The sequence below is a fragment of the Cuculus canorus genome, chromosome 7 (assembly GCF_017976375.1).
Source record: "Cuculus canorus isolate bCucCan1 chromosome 7, bCucCan1.pri, whole genome shotgun sequence".
Classification (NCBI taxonomy): Eukaryota; Metazoa; Chordata; class Aves; order Cuculiformes; family Cuculidae; genus Cuculus; species Cuculus canorus.
In genome coordinates, this window is record NC_071407.1 from 20,996,956 (window position 1) to 21,018,177 (window position 21,222).

At 39.4% G+C, this 21,222-nt stretch overlaps 1 protein-coding gene and 1 long non-coding RNA gene across 2 annotated transcripts in view; both read left to right on the plus strand.

Moving 5' to 3' along the window:
• Window positions 1-1,018: 1,018 nt before the first annotated feature.
• Window positions 1,019-21,222, plus strand: part of LOC104067910 (transmembrane 9 superfamily member 3) — a 45,869-nt gene continuing 25,665 nt past the window's right edge. The window contains 5 exon segments of the mRNA XM_054070821.1: window positions 1,019-1,095; window positions 1,097-1,235; window positions 8,813-9,008; window positions 15,411-15,533; window positions 19,264-19,424. Of these exon segments, the coding sequence (XP_053926796.1) occupies window positions 1,034-1,095; window positions 1,097-1,235; window positions 8,813-9,008; window positions 15,411-15,533; window positions 19,264-19,424 (681 nt within the window). The 5' untranslated portion in view covers window positions 1,019-1,033.
• On the plus strand, window positions 1,765-8,059 carry LOC128852651 (uncharacterized). Its single transcript, XR_008450616.1, has 3 exons — window positions 1,765-1,934; window positions 3,273-3,304; window positions 4,728-8,059. It is a non-coding gene; the product is annotated as an uncharacterized LOC128852651 (long non-coding RNA).

Sequence of the window (21,222 nt, forward strand, 5' to 3'; positions counted from 1 at the left end):
TATAAACGGAGTTTACTAAAAAATGTCCAGGCAAGGTGGACTAAATGCATAAGACCATAAGGGGAAAAAGGTTTTATTATGGGTGTGGTGGTCAGTGGTGAACAAGGAAATTGGTTTTGCGTCATTCCTACTAAGCACAGATGGCAAGTAACAGCCCAGAGAAGCTCCTGCATTCTGCTCATCTGCTTCACTGTCACTTTGGTGGTTTGTACATTATTTCAGAAGATCATGTAACCCCCATTTTTATTCTAAATGTTATGCTTGGTACCCTCTAAAATTTTTGTCTGTATTTGTTCACTTTAAAAACTGCCTGATCAATGAATGCTTCATACTGTGAGCTTTTTAACTGGGGGGTACGTTTGTGTGGTTTGGGCTTTTCTGATTTTTGGACTTATAGCCTGAGGATAGTTCCAAGCTGACATACAGGTTTATCTTAGCTGGTTCTGACAGAAACCTTCCCACTGATCACACTCGGGGCAGTTGTGCCCCTCAGCCAGGGCTGGCTTTCTGCACTGCAGCCAGCTTCTTCCCCCGGTACAAGTGTCATGGAAAGTGGAGCCACCGATTTCAGAGTGTCCTTGCCCATAGCCCAATTTGGGATTGTCTTATTGATCAATGTGAGATGACTTCATCAATGATAATGGAATTGCAGGCATCAGGAATGGTTTGGGCTGGAAGCGACAGCAAAGCTCATCCAGTTTCACCCCCTGCCATGGGCAGGGACACCTCCCACCAGACCAGGCTGCCCAAGGCCCATCCAACCCGGCCTGGGACGCTTCCAGGGATGGGGCAGCCACAGCTTCGCAGGGCACCCTGTGCCAGTGCCTCACCACTCTCACCCTGAAGAATTTCTTCCTAATGTCTAACCTACGTCTTCCCCTTTTCAATCTAAAGCCATTCCCCCACGTCCTGTTAAGACTCCCACCCGGCGCCGCCCGCAGCCCCCCAAACCCCTTGGCTCCCCGCGCGCGCGCACCGCCCAGCTTGACTCTCGGCGGCCGCCGTAGTCGCGGCGCTTCCGGTGTGCGGCCGGATGACGTGGCCGGGCGGGGCGGAAGTGGCGTCGGAGGTCGGCGTTGGCGGCGCGGGGCCGGCTCCGCGGCGGGGCCTCTGCGAGCGCGGGGACGCCCAGGCCCGAGATGGCGGTGCCCGGGCTGCAGCTCCGCGCGACCGCCGCGCTGCTCCTCCTTTTGTGGCTGCCGCTGCGCGCCCGCGCCGACGAGCACGAGCACACGGTGAGGCGGGGCCCGGCGCCGCTGCCCGGGGGACGCGGACGGGGGGCCGGCGGTTCCCGGGGCTTCCTCCTCGTTTCTCCACCCCGCCCGCGGTGTCCGGGCCGCGTGGGCCGAGTCCGTGCGGGATCGGGCCGGGCGCCCTCTAACTCGGCGCGGGTGCTCGGGGCGGGGCTGCCGGAGTGTCCTGATCCGGTTCGCACATCCTTGTGGCGGCCGCGGGGCCGGGTGTCGCGTCCCGCCTTTTCCTGGAGCAGAGAGAAGCTTGGGCAGGTCTGCGGGCTTTGTTGGGAACCGGCCGTGCGGGCCGGGGCGGCGCGCGGGTCGGGCTGGACACAGACCCGGGTGTGGAAGGGAGCGCTGACTTTGGCACTCGGGAGCAGCGTCGCTTTTCTGAAGTGCCTGCAGTGTCACCCGAGAAGAATCACTAGGAAGTTAAGTGCTAGCGCTTCATCTGTCTCCGGTTTTACATCAGTGTTGTTGCCGTTGGATTTCGGTGCGTGGGGGTGGGAGTCCGTGTCATGACCTGAGGTGTGGTTTTGGAACGAGACTGCTGAAAACGATTTTTTTTTTTTTTTTTTTTCCCCCCTCATGAGTGGAGTGTGAAGTGGCTGTGATTGAACAGCGTCTGTCGGAGCTGTTGTGCGCTCGAGCGTTAGGAAATGTCTATTTCTTAACATAGCTTTCTCTGGGCGTGGTGGGGTAAGCTTATTAGCTGTTTTTAATAAAATAGGTTGTTAGTATTTGTAGTTTTTCTGTAAGTAAAAGTTAGTTGCCTAATTCCATGTATTTACGAGACTTGGGAACTGTTTAGGATTGTCTTTGTTTTTTTAAAAGCTAATGGGATTTACTAGTGATGTTGATGAAGTTAAGCTAGTGTTGAATGCTTTCAAGAAGCAGGTATCCTTTCAGCTAGCCTAGGTTTTGTTGCTGAATGTGTATATTAGGGTTGGGTTTTTGCTGAAGTGAGATGGTTTTCAGCTTAGCGCTGCGTCTTTTAAAGGCTGTTTGACTTAAGGGATTCCTAATTATTTAATATTGGTACTTTTCTGGGGAAAATAAAATTTCATAAAGCTGTCGTTGAATTGTTTGTGAGCTCTCCTTTCAAAAGTGATTTCTGATGGGTTTTATGTCTTCTAAATGATTACCTAAACAATTTCTAATGGAGATCACAAATTCCCTTGGAAGACTTTTCATTTTTTCATTTGAATTACTTAGCTCCTCAGGCCTATAACTCTCTTGGTTTAGCATTCTCATTCATGTGGTGTCCAGTTTAGGAGCATCATGTGATAGGTCAGGAATAGTTGATGGAGGAAGACAGTTACCTTTTTTAGGAAGGCTGTCTCCTTGCTTAGATATTCTATACTTTAATATTGTACAGGAGATTGGAGTGGAAGAGTTAATAGCGTGAATGAGACATGAACAGAGTTTTGTAGTAGTACACTGCTTTTGAGATTAAGTGTTGGAAAGAAATGTTCTTTAAATACTGCATTTTAATGAATTTGAGCTTTGAATATGATTGTTTTTGGAACAATAATCTTTCTGTAACTGAAGTGTTTTATTTCATTTTGGAGGCTCTGCTCAGTTTTAGAGAAATGGAGGGGAAATAACAGTGTAGTGATTCAGGGCTTGGTAACTTCAAAATGTAGATTTTCACTAGCTTTTAGACTTGGGTCCTTTTGGTAGGAGCACACACCATTATGGGCTGCCATTGCCTTTATTAATGCTTTAGAGTACAACTTCTTGTGCCCAGGCACTTGGCTTTATCTGGATAAAGATGTGTTGTCATAACTTGCAACAGTTCACTTTTAACTGTGGATGTGCAGGGCCTTATCTGCGTCGAGCAAGCTGAACATTTAAAAGTACTGGCTTTAGTGTTCAATGCTTTGTATTAGCAGGTTAAGTTTTCAATTCCTTTACTGTTGCTATAATACATAATAATGTACAGTGTTTATAAAATAATACACACGTGCAATAATATGTAGTTTTGTATTAATATAAATTGTCTGTAATGTTTTATATGTGTTCTTTATTTTGTAGGAGTAGGACTGCATATGCAGATATTATAAAAGGTAATTATGAGAGGACTCCACGTGAAGTTCTAGGACTATAAGTACCAGTGTTTTTGTCATTCCCTGTCCTGCTTCTGCAGCTTTGCTTTACCAGTAACAGGTGATTGAAGCTGATCTTTTTCACCCTGAAAGATGTGCTGGTATTCAAGGAACTGCATTGTGGAAAGTCTCACTCCAAACTTCAGCTTGAGAAAAGGAATAAAATTGTGTAGTTTCTGAAAAAAACTATCTTGATTTGAATTTATTTTGCTGAATCATCATGTAAGATTTGGTAGTTGTAGTCTTCGTTGTACCTCCATTGTTTTTTGTGGTTTTCATGGTTTAAAAAAGAGTATCAACAACCTGTCAGTTTCGTCTCCTTTTCTGCAGCCCCTTATATTCTGACTTAACCCAGCCTTAATTGTTTTTTAGGATAAATAGTTTATTTCAAGAGCTACCACAGTAATTTCTGTGGTTGTGCAAAGAGAACATGAAGTTGCTTTTCTCATCACAAGTGCCCTAGTGGGAAACAGGAAAGGAGGATGTACGTACTGTGCTGAAGAATACCGTGTCTCAGTATTGCTATGCTTCAATAGTTTTTAAACCACCCAGATGTATGGAAATTGTCTTTGTATTAAGTCTCAAAGTAGTGCACACACCTGTGTTTTCAGTAGTTGTATTGTCATGGAAGAAGTCCATGCTTGGCCAGATCAAACTATGCAAGCTTCATGCCAGGTTAGTGTTCTCTGGGAGACTAGAATGGCAATGTTGCCTTGTTGACAATATTTATGGATTTTAGCTTGCATATGCATATCTCCATAGCCCAGTGCTTTGGACAGGCAGTGTGACCATATTGTGCTGCATTGGAACAGATGTCTTCAGCTGTGGTGCAGGCTGGAGCTGACGTCTGGTTGCACTTCAGGTGCACATTGGTTCTCTACCACGTGGGTGGCAGTTACAGAAAAAAAAGTTTCTGAAGATTTCCCTTCAATTAAGCACATTGTACCTGCGTATGGCAGGTGAGTTGCATTGATGCTGAGACTTTCTAAGGTTGCCGCTGTGTTTTTGCATGGTTGAAATAGACCTATATAGTTACTAAAATACTGAGCTTATATTAAGCTCAGTGCAGACAAGATGCATAGCCAAACTTTCTGTGCTTACAGAACGAGTACTACATTCTTCATAAATTACAGTAAAAGGTATTTGAAATAGTGTTTTGTAGTCTTCTCATATTTGGCAGTTGTGAACTCTGAATTCTCACAAACATTACCAAGTTGTTAAATGCTTGTGTCTGTGAACTTAATTGGGATCTCTGAGCTATATGCAGTGTATTGTCCCTTCATGTGAACCAAAATCAGAAGAATCTGCAGAGATATACCAGGGTAGGGAGTGCAGTATCTTATTTGACTTTTTTTTGCCTTGTCGGTTACTATGTTCTTAATAGGACACCGATGTCCATCTTCTGGCATGTGAAAAGCTGCCTTTCCACCATCAGATTCTGCGTAACCAAGTCACGAAGAAGAATGAAGAACAGAAAACGACTCAAATTGTACTCTTGTACTGAAGTACTGCTAAGTCTTTCCTGTCAGGAAGATGTTTGGCACTTGTTTTCATAAGGGATGAAGATAAAATTGCATTGATGCATAGGTGAAATTCTAGGTATTAGATTTATGTCACTGAAATAATCTGGATTCTACTCTGCAAATCATTAATTTTACTTCAAATTATTTTACCATTTGGCATGTTATTTCATTACTACTTTTCCCTGCTGCAAGCCTCAGTAGTTTAGATGCATCTGTAGGTGGAATATGTTAGTTTCTATTCTAAAAGTCTTATAGAAGTGATAGGTCAAACAGTGACTCAGGACCCTTATCATATGTGGAATGAGAGAAAGAAAATTTTATTTACATATCTTACAATGACAGATACTCATGGTGAATTTAACTGGTTGGATGCGTGAGGTGAATATTCTTGTACACTGCAGCTAGCTTCCTCTTGTTGTTTGTTCTGTGCCTGTACTGATAGGGAATTCTTGATGCCTTTTTCATGTCGTCTGGGATCTGGCAGAATTTCAGCAAGTCATAGTATTTTGTATGCTGATTATACTGTCACACAGCAGTATAAAACTTGCATAACCAACTGTATAACAGGTTTTGGAAGAGATCATTGGACTCTTCGCATCTTCTGTGTTGGTTTTGACTGAGTTGTTGCTGACTTGCCTGTTATGGTTAACAGAATTCAATAGGATTTTGATTTGCTCTGTTGTATTCAGATCTCAGAGGGTACAGTTCATCAGCCAATACTAGAACAATAAAAATTGAGGGTTCCTCTGTTTTGTCATTATTTCTAGTGTGTCTATTTCTAGTGTGTCATATTCTTCAAATGAGAATAGGTTCTTCGATGTTCTTTCTACCAAGAATGAAAGGTGGTGCTACGGAGTTGAAATTTTATTCCTGTTTTCTGTGACTCCAAGTTCACCACAGTTTGCAGGAGACTCCACATATGCTGAAAGAAGATAGAAAAGAGCATGACAATGGTTGAAACTGCTGTAAGACTGACAAGGGATGTGCTGACCAAAATCTGCTTGGTATTGATGCAGCGTAGCCGAGTGCTGTGGGTCCATTGGAATCGGGGCTTTCTTTAGCAACTTACTTTATCTGTCTCGTAGTGTGACATTTTTCTTGGAAGGTATGTTGTGTGTTAGCCTTCTTCACACCTAGAAGTCCACATATAGAGGAAACAGAACAGTCCTGCAAGATACTTCAGTTCTTTGTCTTGCCTAAGTAGGAATTGTTTTCCTGTGAGTGTATTGACACCATTATTTGTTGTAGGTGCTTTAATATTGTCAAGGCAGTAAGGAAAAAAAGAAAAAAAAAAATCAGACCCTAAAAACCTGAACCACCATGAACTTGAACTCTTTGATAGTACTGAGTTTTTGCCACCAAATTACCCTATCGCTAGGATAGGCTTAGAAGGATGAGATATGTCATGACAGGGAAATGTATTTAAAAATGGAAGCTCATCTTCATAATTAAGAATGAGCAAATGCCAACAGATGTAGGGAGAAGAAAGTCTGTTTGAGTTTCTACAAGGCACTGCCACCCTCAAATTCAGGCTGAAGTTGCTTAACCTAGGTTTCTTGCTCCAGCCCTCTTAATTTTGGAGGCTCACTGTGGGCACATGGTGGACTGCAAACTGCTATGACTTGGGGACATGCTGATTGTGAGTGAGATTTGGCCTAGGATGACTGAGATGCTGTGTTCATTTATGTAGCAGTCCTGAACAGATTTCTCTTGTGCTGTTCTGTGATGGTTGTGAGAAAAGAGGAAGTAATAACTGTAGACTGAATTCTTTGCTTGTGTTTGGTTTGGTCCCTTTTCTCTCCAGAGCAGACTGATGGCATCTTGGAGTCACTGGGGGGGAAAAACTTGTAGCCCTGGAGGAGGGCTAAGCATTATGCAGATAAGAGACAAGAAAAGAACAAATTTGTTATTGTAGATGTTGTACTTATAATGTAGCTACAATGTTAGATTAGAACACATGACGAGATTTTACATTATATGTTCTTAAGAAATTGGTTTCTGTCACTTGAAAGTGATCTGGTATTTTTCAAAAAATGCAGAAGTCCCAACCTCAGTATGAAGCAGGTCAGAAATAAGAAGCTAAGTAAAGCAGTGTAAATGCTTTCTTTATTCACGCACCGTCAAAGATGAACTCATAGACCTAAGGATGTTGTCATATTCTATTAATGAAAGTTGAACAGATACAGCTCAGTTCACATGTGTAAGCTGCCGCACTTTAAGGAGTAACGCTGAAGTGGGCCTTTGGCAAGTTAAGACCATTTTGAGAAAAGGCTGAAAATATGTTCTGCAGCTGTTAACAGATGAAACAGAAGATGTGCGAGGCATAACAGACTGGGAAGAGATAAGGACCAACTTGTCCCTTGCAGCACTGACAGGCGCTAGAGGCGGTATCATACTGCAGGTTCCACTGTCTGCTTTGGCTGCTGAGAGGACTGGAACTGTGATTTTTCTTCCATTCTTCCTTCTTTCCCAACTGTCTTTGAAGTTGGACAACTGTGCTGCACTGGTATAACCTTTCTGCTTGGTGGCAGAGAGAAGGAACGTCTGCTTTCTCTTGCTCTGTTGTTTACTCTTTGTTCTTTCATTGACATTCTTTACCTGTCAGAAATATTCCAAAGTGTGTGCTCTTCAAATGGGCAGGTTTGTGAAACTGATGAGTATTTGGTGTCTGCTGCAGCTCAGAATGAAATTAGTAACATATTCCAAAATATACATTAGGTATTTCAACTGTGCGCTGTGAAATACAGCTAATTCACATTTGACTTTCTTTTCTTCTCTGATGTGTTCTGTGTTTGTGTATTGGTCTTAAAATATTGCTTTATTATTCTTTACTTTTAAAAGTTGGGATCTGTGGTGATTGTTATTACAGGTATATGCAGTTATAAGTAGGGTTTTTTCCCTCTACCTTAAAAGTCAGATCACTGTCCCTCCTAATTTGTTGAAATTAATAGTAGGTGAAGAAGTTGTAGTGGGTGGGAGACTTTGTGGTAACCAGCAAACCTGACACCTTATACAGAGAGATCTAGATGTCGTGCAAGTAATGAATTCAGGAGAATTAAGTGATTTGAAATCATGTAGTATCTGAATTCTGATAGAAGAGCAGCTTTAAGGGTGGGCTTGAAAAATGTTACTGACTTCTAGTAATAGAATAAACTTTCCTGGCTAACACTAGCTATGGAAAGTGAAGGGTGAATGTTCCTGGAAAGAATTTCATGGCAGCCACCAGACTACTTGCTGTTCTGGGGTTTTTTTTTTTTTTGTTTTGTTTTGTTTTGTTTTTTCACTGAGAGAATGTTGGAAATGCATCAAAACTCAGGCCTTCTGTCTGAATATTTTATCTCAGCTACTGAAGTAAGACACAGTTTAATTTTAGTGCTTCCTGTGAGGTGTTGCACTCTTCCGGGAATTTTGAATGTAATTTATACCATTACAAAAATGAAAAGGAGTTGTATTTTAGGAAAGTAGAGTATACCTTTCACCGTGGTTAGATTGCCTGACTTACATGCTAAGATCTTGTGTTAGAAAGCGTTAGTCTGATATTTCTTTTCTCTCAGTGGAGATAAAGTAGTAGAGTTTTGTTTTCAACTGATGCAAGTTTCCACAAAATTTATAAAAGTTTATTTTTGAGACTTACTTTTTTCTCCGCTTCTGCTCTATACATCTTCTGTTTCTCTGTTAAATTTGTATGAATCCCTGTCTTCTGATACTTCAGAGAGAGGTTCTAGGAAACTATGATCAACTGAGATTTTTTCTGTAGGAAAGAAGGCTGAAAATCTTGTCACAGAATCCCTGCCACCCAAGAGACAAAAACACTCAACTGTCTTTAAATGTAACTGTTACCTGTGATTGAACAATCCTGCCATGCTCGTTCATGTGAATGAGGGGTTTCTTGAATATTCTTGTTCTGCTGAGCTTCTCGTCTAACTCGGTAACTTTTATCTTTCAGTACCAAGATAAAGAGGAAGTTGTTCTATGGATGAATACAGTAGGACCCTACCACAATCGCCAAGAAACATACAAATACTTCTCTCTCCCTTTCTGTGTGGGATCAAAAAAAAGCATCAGCCATTACCATGAAACCTTAGGAGAAGCACTTCAAGGAGTTGAATTGGAATTTAGTGGTCTAGACATCAAATTTAAAGGTAAGCAATTAGGAGTGTATTTAGTTGCTTAAAAAACAATGAACCTTTAAAACTTGATTTTTGAACTTGAAAGTTTGCTGCTGCTAGCAACTGTGCGGATTTTGTATTGTTGCTTGAAATGCCTTGCAGGTTGTTTTTCAGTTTACAGTAAACTTTTCATCTGTGTGCCCTTTAGGGAAGATGCTTACGGTAGGTACATACTTCTGAAGTAACTACATGCGTTCTGTAAAGTAAAACTAAATTTGATGCACCCCAGGATAGGATTGGTTCTCTTGGCTGCCCAGGCACACTGTTGGCTCAAATTCAACTTGCTGTCAACCAGAACCTCCAGATCCCTTTCTGTGGGGCTGCTCTCCAGACTCTCACTCCCCAGTGTCTATGTATGTTCAGGGTTGCTGTATCCCAGGTGCAAAACCTGGCACATTGAAATAAAGGAAAATAGATGAAACTTTCAGTTAATCTTTTGTTTCCCATTGTGACCACTGGGTAGTCTGTAGTCAAATGGTCGTTTAGCTTTGCAGAGTATTTTCTGCCATTTCTATGGGAAATATGCAGAAGCAGCACATGGACAAATATATTCTTCTGTAAATAGACTCTCAACTGCTTCTGTAAAAGACTCTAATAACGGAAAGTTAATGAGATTCTGTTCTGATAATTCTTTAATCTTACACTTATGAAAACAGCTGTTAAGTATCTTTTTTTCCCTAAGCAAAAATAAGTACACCTCTGGTAATACTGAAACTCCGTCTCCTCAATACATAGAAGTTGATACTGTTCTGATTTGGTTGAGAGAAGACTTTTGGATGTCAGAGCTACAGGGAGCCAAAGTCATCCCGGACTAACATGAATGATGACACCAAGCTGAGTGGTGTAATTGCCACACCAGAAGGACAGGATGTCATACAGAGGGACCTGGACAGGCTGGATTCGAAGGACATCTCTGAGAACCTCATGAGGTTCAACAAAGCCAGGTGTAAGGTCCTACACCTGGATCGAGGCAATCCCTGTTTTCAGTACATGATGGGAGATGATGTGATTGAGAGCAGCCCTGCAGAGAAGGACGTGGGAGTGCTGTTCGATGAGAAGCTTGACATGAGCCGGCAATGTTCATTCGCAGCCCAGAAGGCCAACCGTGTCCTGGGCTGCATCAAAAGAAGCGTGGCCAGCAGGTCGAGGGAAGTGATTCTGCCCCTCTATTCCTCTCTCGTGAGACCTCATCTGGAATACTGTGTCCATTTCTGGAATCCTTAAAATAAGAAGGATATGGAGCTGTTGGAACAGGTCCAGAGGAGGCTACAAAGATGATGATTGGAGGGCTGGAGCACCTTCCCTACGAGGACAGGCTGAGAGAGTTGGGCTTCTTCAGCCTGGAGAAGAGAAGGCTCAGAGGAAATCGTATAGCGACCTTCTAGTACCTGAAAGGGCTACAAGAAAGCTGGAGAGGGGCTATTCATAAAGGCTGGTGATAGGATGAGAGGGAACGAGTATGAACTGGAGAGAGACAGATTTAGACTAGACATTTCTTCACCATGAGAGTGGTGAGACACTGGAAGAGGTTTCCCGGGGAAGTTGTGGCTGCCCCATCCCTGGAGGTGTTCAAGGCCAGATTGGATGGGGTGTTGAGCAGCCTGATCTAGTGGGATGTCCCTGCCCATGGCAGGCGAATTGGAACTAGGTGATTTTTAAGGCCTCTTCCAACCCTAACTATTCTATGAATTCAGAGTAGTGGAAAAGTTCTGTGGATTATGTACCTTGTAATTGTTTTGGTTTTGATTACGTCTCTGCAATATTAGTTTATCTGTTGTCTTCCATAGTTCTTTGTAACAGGTAAACCTGTTTTCCTTAAGTCTTGCTTTGCTTTTAGGATTTTCAAATTCTGATTCACAGCTGCTTTTGCTGATGTTTTGACACAGAAAGCTTTTTTTTTCTCTATTACAAGTATTACGTGTTGTGAAAAATAGAGTGCAATTTCTTCAGGGTTTCCACTCATGCTGTTTTTCTCAGGTGCCTTCTTGCATTTCTAACTGCTTCACCAGTGCATACCAGGTATCTGCTTGCTGTGTTTGGGTATATTCTTTCAGACAGACTGGGCGTGTTGTTCAAAACAGGCTTTGGATGAGTTTGGAAGATTAGTGATTTCAAAAATAAGTGTAAGTGATTGATGTGCTGCTACACTTCCCAGCAGCTGGGGAATTGCTCTTCATCCCTGTCCTTTGTTGCTTTTAAAAATTTTGTTCATTATTATGAGCACATATTATCAATCTACACAGAGTGCTAATCCTCACTTCTATGCAGTGAATTTAACTCCCAACAGATGTGACGGCAGGTCAGATGTTTTCTGTAGAGCAGATGATAGATGGTAGCTGGTTGATGGCTAAGTATGCGCACATGATCCTGTCCATGTGCACTTCTAGTTTTTTTTCCCTTTCAATCTGTGTCCTCTGGGTAAAAGATGAAGACAATAATCTTTTTGCTGTTAGCTGGCATCCAGCAGCTTCTATATCAGGAGGTGTTTTAGTATTTCTAGCAGTGGATCCATGAAGTGAAATCTGAATGGGACCCAGCTTTATTTTATTGTCTTTAATCTGCTGTTAAAGTATAGTTTTTTTCAAAATTTCAGAGAAACAAGTATAAATTAATTGTAGCTATAGTTATTAGTACTTTTTAAATATAAAATTATCTAAAATATGTTGAAGTCCAAATCCCTTGATATAGTCTCTTAAAGTAAAAAAAAAAAAAAACAAACCAAAAAACTATCAGTGATCCGTTTTTACAGGTTTAAAAGATGTCAGAAACCCAGTACAGTTTATATCCAATGCACGTATGAAAATTTAAATGTCATAGACCAGCTCTTTTCCAAATTGTTTGTTGAAGTATGATGGTACATGAGTTTCTTGGTGACATTTTACTGGTAGGTGATATTCTTGAATATTGTGGTGTTCACTCTTCTTATCTTAGATAATTGTAACTGGATTGTATCAGTGAAATTTAAATTTTCTTGTAATGGAAAACTTTACAAGAAAAATGTTTTTTTGTCTTGTTATGATTGATCCATGCTCCCACCACTGCACCAGTGGTCCAGAAGTTGCTGCAATAAAATTGAAATAGAGTTATTAGTGATTTGTGGTTTGTTTGTTTGTTTCTAAAAGAATAGAAGCTTATGTTTTGGCACCAATAGATTGATACGTTCTTAAGAGAAAAATACAGCTTCGAGGAGTGTTGAGTATCTAACATCTACAGCTGAAACAATTGAGCTGCGCAAGTACCTTTCAGTAATAGTTTAGATCCTTGAATATGCATTTAATTACCTAACCACAGGGACTTGCTTTTCAAAATGTTAACGTGACCGTCTGAAAGACTTGTACTGACTTTCTTCATGAATATGTGAATCAGATCTAAGTTCTGAGTTAACAGGTAATGATGTTTCTCCTTGTATGTTTGGGATTATGGCAAGTCTAACAATTACAGATATTTTTCCTCTTTAAATGACTGTTGCAGGAGTTTACAAAATTAAATTAGTTTCAGATTCTGTATTTTTAGATTTTTATCCTCTGGAGTGAGTAAAGGGAAGTTAAAATTGTTCTAATAAATTACCTTCTGCAATATAACCAGGTCCCACTTTCTCTATGTAGTTTGACAGGACAGCAATAGCAGGTAAGTGTGAAACTGCATATTTTTCATCATGCTTGAAGAATTATTTTGGCTACGGCTGTCAATAACGGGAGTACTGTAGGCTGTGTTAGTAAAGCAATCAGTGGACCTTGCCTGTATTTTTTTAATTAGAATTAGAAAATTATAGCTCTGCAGAAAAGTGTTCTGCTGAGAATGGAGTTTTGCACTTAAATGCTTGTGGTGGTGCCTGGTGGAGCAAATCCACCACCAGGCATTCAAGAATCCATGACGTAGTGTTTCTTTTTGTATTTAAATATGTCGTATGAAAGGATACCTGCAACCATACAGGATGGCTGGATTTCCTTTCTGTTACATATGTGAACATTGCTGTTCTTGTATCACGGATCTCAAATCCGTATAAATACCTTAGTGAAGAAAGTAGTGAATTATTAACATACACTTATATTGTAATAGAACTTTAAGTTTTCTGTTACATTAATTCTCTTGTCAAACTACATGTAGGGTAATAGTACTCTTTTTGTAATATGTCAAACACTCAAGCATTTGAATTGACATCCTCTACGTTACACCTGAGACCTAGTGAATTATAATGTGTTTAATATTGGTATCACAGCGACTTGAATTAGGAAATTATTTTTTGACATTGCCATACAATACCAATAAGAGAAGATTACTTTAAAGGAGGAAAGGATTTTTTAGCATACTTGAATTTTGCACTTATTTGGAAATGTTATAAAAGGACCATACTTCTAAGTGACAACTAGTTGCCCAAGTCTTCCTTCTGCAACCACTCTAGAAAATATGACAGCCATTGAGGGTGCTGTTCAGTGTTGTACGAGAAGGTGGTCAGATATAATGAGGATTGATATGGTTTATATGTTTGAATAAAATCCAGTTGATCTGACTGTTAAGAGGAAATTTGAAATCTGACATAAGTGCACCTGATTTTGTGATGAGTCTTGCTTTCAGGCTTAATGTGGTACTGATGCTACTGAACCTGTATTATCATACAATCATAGAATATTATGTAGCGGATGTTACTTCCTTGAGACCTGTGATGTAGACGCAACACAAAACATACCTCAGACTTCACAGTCCTCTTGGACACCCACACAACTGTAACTTAGACAAGAACTATCCAACATATGATGAACTTTGAATCTGCTAAAGCCGTAATGAAGTAGACTTCACCTTTCCCAGCCACTGAACGCTGTTCAAAGCTACTTGTGTTTAGTCATTTAAGACAGTGGATTTAAGCTTAGCCATCTAATCTTGTCCTGTAACTAAAAGATGGCTTCATCATTCTCAATGACTGGAGAAAGGAGTGCTTGTCTCCATTCCTCTTTCCTTCATTCCCTTGTTTTACAGGGTAGTGAGAGGAACTGTACTGTGTAGTATGACTGAGGGTGAAATCATATAGAATAAAACAAAAAAGAATTGAATGAGGCTATTTCTAATGATTTTGCTGGGTTCTTGCTTGTCTGCGTCGAATTAACTTGTAGTGTAGTTGATCTGCAGTTGTTTGTACTGTCTCTGTGATGTGTTTTAGTATTCTGAATACCAGGAATAAAATCCCTAAAAATGGATTAAGACAGTTTTTTGGTGACATGCTATTACTTGTGGCCTGCTCAGATGTCAGCATAGCCAGAAAAGCCACTGTTTACCTTTTAGAACATTGGATGCAGAATGCCTTGTTTAATTTAGTTGGTTTTTTGTGTGTGTGTTGGGTTTTTGTCTGTTTGGGTTTTTTTGGTTTTTTTTTGTTTTTTTAAAGGCAAATTCCAGGGATCTTAAAGTCCATGGAATAACTCAGTATTACTTTACAATGTAATACCAAATTTTAAGAAATAGGAGGAAGTAATGTTTTGTATTGGAAATATTCTACTTGCCGATGTTTTTTCTGTGATTTTCTTTTTAATTTTCATTTCATTATCTGTTTCATTTGATTTTCTTTTTAAGCTTCATTTTATTTCTTTCATATGAGTTAGTGTGCATGAGGAAGTAAGCTGAATTTTTATACAAATCAGAGCTGTACTTGGGGCACAAGTTAGTTTTATCTACTAGAAATGAGTTCTTGGCTCCAGCAATGGCAAGAAGAGGAGAGTGGGAGCCGGAATTATTTACGTTCACTTTGTTTCACTGTTTGCAGAGTGAAAACATTTACTGACAAGCGGTTTTGGGAGTTGTCTCTTAATCTCTTGCTGCTTGAATTATTGTAAATATGGGCCCTTTTGCCTTTTTGTAGTTGAAAAGGAAACATTAGGGAAGGAAATAGGGATGTGAAAGAGTGGCTGCTAACTGCAATACTTACGAAGTGTCAGTGGGGAAAAACAGCTTTCTGGCTCAAAGATAATTTATTACCAAGTGCAGCCTCTTGTGCATTCTGTGTTATTCCTGTTTTTGTCTTCTGTCCTTTTTTTTCTACATTTACCCTGATTGCTTTGTTTCTTCCTTTATGGTAGTTTCTTGAAAATTGAGAGCTTTAGAAAGCTTTAGTTTTTACGAAGAATATCCCTTATCAGTTTCTGTGAGCCTGAGCAAAAGATACTTTGAAGTGTTTCCTTATAGAGTCCATGGGAATCTTCTGCATGTGGAAGGGTAGAATACAAACCAAATCATGTAATTGCTTTATGATTCCTTTTTAAACGTCCTTTTTGTTACCTACTGAGGATAGCCAAGAGGGATTAAAGTCTCCAGCAATGTCCGTTTGCTTTTGCTGTGCGCCACCTCATTCATAAAACATTAACTGTGCTTTAATTTTTTTTGCAGATGATGTAATGCAGACTACTTACTGTGAAATCGACTTGGACAAAGGAAGAAGAGATGCCTTTGTGTATGCTATAAAAAATCACTATTGGTACCAGATGTATATTGATGATTTGCCAATATGGGGTGAGTGATATCATGCATAAACAACTTGGTTACCACTATAGGAGTCCTGTGCTGGTGGGTTTCGTGGAGTCATTTAATGACTAAGCTTCATTACAAGAATCTCACAAGTATGTAGAACTTATGTAACCAAATACAAGTGTGTAGAAAAATGCTACCCATCATTCATTCATACATTCGGACAGAGGGTGCGTTTTTTATCTCTCTTTCATAATTTTAATTAGTTTTAGAAAGTAGCTGTCTGAAAAACATGAGCCCCGGCCAGGAATGCCAGTGCTTTATTTATTTATTACTTGTCTGTTAGTCAGGAAGGTTCTTGCTTTTTGTTTTAAAATGTATCTGTTTTTAAGAGATAACATTATAATGCCTGACAGGAAAAGTACTCATATGTTCTACTTGTTTCTTTTCACCTGATTTGCTTAGTGTGTTTAACAGCTCACACAACATCTTAGTGTGTGGCAGGGCTTTGAGTAGACTGTAATTAATCTGTGTGGCTGTTATTATACTAATTGTGCCATTGCTGGCAGGCTTTTTAAAAGCTTGCATGAGTGACAGTAGTTGTTGCGACAGTGTTTTTTATGCTTTTGACCTTTCAGCGAAAGGTGAATGAATGATTTTCCTAGAATAGGAAAGGGTGATGGATGCTAAGCTGACTTCTTTGGAATCCTACATAGCTAGTGAATCTTGGAGACTTTTTTTTTTTTTTTAAGAACTGATTTTTCAGATCTTATTTGGGAACGTTTTTTCTCCCCTTAAATACCAAAGAACAAATATACGTACTAAATTTTCTACACACTGACTTAATTTTATGCTCTCAGCTGAAAAATCTGTTTTACCGTGGTTCCAGCATTCTTAATGTTCTTCATAAGTGTGCTTTGTATACACTAAGCTAATGCTATGGCTAAGAAGCATATAAAACCTAGATATCATCTTCATATGATATTAAAAAGCTAGTTTTGATAGTTGTTTGGAACCAGGACCTCAAGTGGTTGTACTTATGATGCTGCAGTCATCTGTTACTGGTAATGTTATGCAAGGGTGTAATCTGACATCAGGTGTGAAAGCAAGCAGTGCTGAAGATTTTGGTCTTTTTCCTGGGGGCTAGGGAAAACTAGCAGGGCTGCAGATTGGTCAGTCAATATTAGCCTGGATTTTATCCCAAAAACTTAATTGATTCTTGATGAGAGAGGAGTGGATGCACCTGAACTGATCAGAAGAGTTTCTCTGCAAGTCTGAACAAATCTTTCCGAACTTTGTGTTCAAAATTCAGTTTAGAAAACTCTGAATATAGCTTACCTGCTTTAATTCTGATTTTGCTGGGTCCCTGTTCAACAACAGGAACATAGTGCTGCCTAAAACTTAAACCTCTGAGTCTTGCTGCTCAGTGAACAGTGTTTATTAAAAATATTTCTGTTATGAAGATGGCTTGAGTGATAGGGTACACATGGGTATACAAGCCTAATGGTGTCTTCAACTGTGTTGTATAGACTTACCTAGTACCATGGAATGTGGTGGTAGAGATACTAAGGAAAACTAATATCTCTTGGTTGGTTGAGTGTCATTGCATAGCTGTTAATTTCAGTAACTTAAGGAAAAAATATTAGGACTGCTTTAACTACATGGAAGCAAGAACTTCAGAACTTTACTTTTAGTGACAATGATGGCATCTCTGAAATAGTCTGAATACTGAGGAGTTTCTTCTCTTTGATTAAGGTAGTGTCCAGAACTGGTTGCTCTAAGCTTGCACTAAAAATATCTTTTGGTGAAATTGATATTTTTTTTTATTATTATATGAAGGCTATCATATTGATCCACTTCATTTGATTACCTTCTTGAGAACCCTACTTGCCAGCGTGTATTGTATGTACTTGTATCACCTAATCTACTATTTTTTTATTCTTGATTTGTTTTGTAGCCACATTAAACCAAAATTTTGTTCCCTAAGTGTAAACAGCTAGAGTCCTTTTTTATCCTATGAAAAGAGTCAGTATTCTCTGAAGAATACGAGAAAAGGATTCAGATGCCATTTATGTTTACTGAGAATTCTAGGCAACTTCTGTTTAATTCTGTTGTTAAAGCAGACCACTCATTTATTTGGGCTCATCCACATGGATTTGTAGCTTTCCTCCTGTCTCCTGGAAAACTTTAGTGAAGTTTGTGTTTTGTGTTCTTCATGGTTTTCCACCTTGGTAAGGCCTGCTGATGTCAGTCATACACACAGACGTTAGTATCTGAAATTCTCCTTAGGAAGTCCTCGAAATATCCAGTAAGGAGTATTCTGTTTTCAGTAAAGCCTAGACATAAAATAACTTCTCTTAGCTGCTGGTAACTAACAAAAATTACTTCAAAGTGCTATTTGAGGTCTTTGGAAGGTTTACACTTTTTAATTTCTGACCTGAAAAAGGCAAGCAGTTTTTTTTAAGTTCATTCTGATAACATCTTTCCATTTTCTATTTTTTCCTGTATTGCTGTTGCATAGTGGTGCGGCTAAGCTTGAGTGTCTTTGTTTCAGGGCATCTACCAAAGTATACGGAGCACTATGTTAGTTCACTCCTTCAGGCAGTGATTGATCAGAGTGTCCTTTAAGTAGCTTAGAGGTCTGTATTGTTGTGGTTTTTGATACTACTAAGGGAACAGACGGTATGCCAGGTGCTATATGTCATAGGCACAAACTGGCTCGTGTTTTTGTGTTAACGGCATCTACAAGGCAGTCCTGACAGATGAGCACAAGTGAAAAACATGGCAGAAAAATACCACCTTGAAAATGTACAAGTGCAGGTAATGCGCAAGTGTCATTCCTTCATGTCACTGCTGCTTCATAATAACCATTCCATATCCTTCACCTACTTATTCTCCCACTCTCCTTTGTATATCTTGAGTGCTCTTTCTGTTGTGGCTTTCCATCTTGTATGTGATCCTTGGTGCGATGGTCTTGGCATTACAAATGACACTTGTGGCTTGTGAATTTGGTGACTGCTAAATATGACTCTTTTTTTTTTTCCCTCCAGCACAGTACATTCTCTGGATTTTTTTTGTGTTGTAGATTAGCTGTTTTGCAGTAATTTTTTGAAAAGTAAGAACTTAAATAATTGCTACTATTGAGTTCAGTTGCATTCTGATGCTCCAGAAGCGTCTGAACAGCTTTCAATGTTGGAGGTGATAAAGATCTTCAAGTAAATGGTAACTTCGGAATTTTTCAGTGAAAGTAAGAGTAGTCAAAAACTTGGCAAGCATTGGAAGTTTGTATGTGGATGGGAGCAAAAATTATGTGTCAAGTAGTCGACTAATGAGGCATAGAGAAGAAGTAAAATTTTTAAGAGGAAGATAAATGAGTGAAGGAATAGGCGGGAGATGGGAAAATACAGAGGCTTTGACTAAGTTCTGTTCTTGGATGTTGAATCTGTATTCAGCTAGTTGTTTCTGTGGTAAGAATTCTAAATAAAACTAGAGGGACTTTTGTTATGTATTCTGTTTCTTCTGCATTGTTTGTAGCTGCATCGTTTTTTCTTCTAATGCCATTACAAAATGCTTCTTGCAGATTCCTGTGGCTTGAAGGTTGTGATCCAGCTATTAGAGTTGAAAAGAAGAGAGTAAGGTCTGCTGTGTTCTCTTTATTGTAGTTAGGTTGCTCTTTTAGCTGGCAAACTTTTTTAATGCATATTTTTAAAAAAGTAATTACAGAATATTTGTAAAACATACCAGTAATCAATGCTTACGTTTGTTTGTTGTGCAGGTATTGTTGGAGAAGCAGATGAAAATGGAGAAGATTATTATCTTTGGACTTACAAAAAACTTGAAATCGGTTACAATGGAAATAGAATTGTAGATGTCAATCTGACCAGTGAAGGAAAGGTGAAATTGGTACCAAACACAAAAATCCAGATGTCATATTCAGTAAGTAATTTGGTGATGCATCTGTAATTAGAAATTCTACATGGTGAAATATCTCAGAAACAGGTACTTGTATACCTACAACTATGTAATGATACATCAGGCTATGTTGGAGAAGGATTCATCTTCATTCTTTCAAATATTTTTTTTTAAAAAAACCTTGATAGGTTTTCCAAGACTAAAGTAAAAAAATGATTTTTTTTTTTTTAACACTTCAAACAAACTGAAGCTTCTGTAATTTGCAGAAGAGTGTTATTGTGGGAAAGGAAGGTGTCCCAAAAGGTACGGAGACTAGAAGTATAGAGGATCCCCAGTAGGTGGTATGCATTTTCTTACTGTTTGAAGCTCTGACATTTACATTATAGATTTGAACCGGTTTCTAAGCTAGGACCGGAACCCACTGTAAGCCCTGACAAGCAGTTACTATCGGAGCTTTGCATTTCCAGTAGAAATTAATCTTATTTATATCACCTTATTAATAAGAGTTTTCTCTAGAGCCGTCTGCTATGATACTGAATTGCTCTGATAAAAGGTAATGAATAAACAACATGTGCTGATCTAAGATAACAGATTAAATTTTTCAGTTTTCCTCCTGTTTTACCACAAGGCATTTAGCACAAAGCGTGATCAGCACAAAAGCCCAAACTCTCAAATACTCTATGAAATCCAGTTTTACTCAAGTTATTACAGCAAGAAAGGTAACAAATGATTAGTAGTGATCAACAACAATCTGACAGTAACAGCTTTTAAAGACGATGTGTCTAATCGTTACTACAAGGGTATAAGTATAGTTATTAAGAAAGATTCATCACTCATTGCTTCTTCTTCTTCTTCATCATCATCATCCAGATCCACTTTTGTTTCCACAGTGAGGATTTTGGAGAGGCTGTCCCTGCAATTGGGGTCCCCACAGAGTGCATACACTCGTGGATGAAATCTTCAACCATTGCTGTGAGGGCTTAGCTTTTATACCATTGAACAAACAACTTATGTCACCCCAAAAAGCGGAGTCTGGCTCCAGCCCCTTACTGCCCCCCACCCCCTCCTCCTGGAATGTGGCCAGAGTACCAGGAGAGGAGAGGAGGAAGCAGCTGGGTATCTCTTATCTTTAAGCTAAAGGGGCTGTAGAAACACAACATTCCTGCACAGCTCCTTTCTTTTTTACACAGTATCCATGGTCATGCTGATTGGTCAGATGGGGTGTTGATAGTTTTCTTTCCCTTGTCCCATATACTAGAGAAACTACAGTTAAGGCGGCACAGCACAATTCTGCTGATAATGCCAGCTATGAAACACTTTCTAACACTTTTATGTATTAAGAATAGCATAGCACGAGTCTACTGGTAATAGCAATGTGAAAAGTTTCAGGTTGAGCAGTACACGTATCAATGCAATATGAATGATCCATGGGTAACCCATGTTGCTCTAAACCTGTTGATCAGACCCTGTCACTTCACCTCCTTATTTATTTGATGTTAATTAAATTTCTAATGGTTCATTTCTGATATTCACCACATTTGTATACTGAAACTAGTTCTTAATGTATTGCTTCTATACAGTGTGTTAAGTTGTAGGCATCAGAATAAAATTTTATTTCAGAGGATGTTCTTGCCTCTTATCGCATTTGTCTTGTGCTGAATAAGTTGTGTATTTTGAAGTGCAGCTAATTATGGTTTTTATATGCACTTTCTAGAATTATCTTTACACTAATCTGCCTATTTCTGCAGCAAAAGCGGTAGTAGAAATTTTGAAATATTCAATTCAAATTCCACCAGCACTATAAAGTCCATTTGCTCTGTGA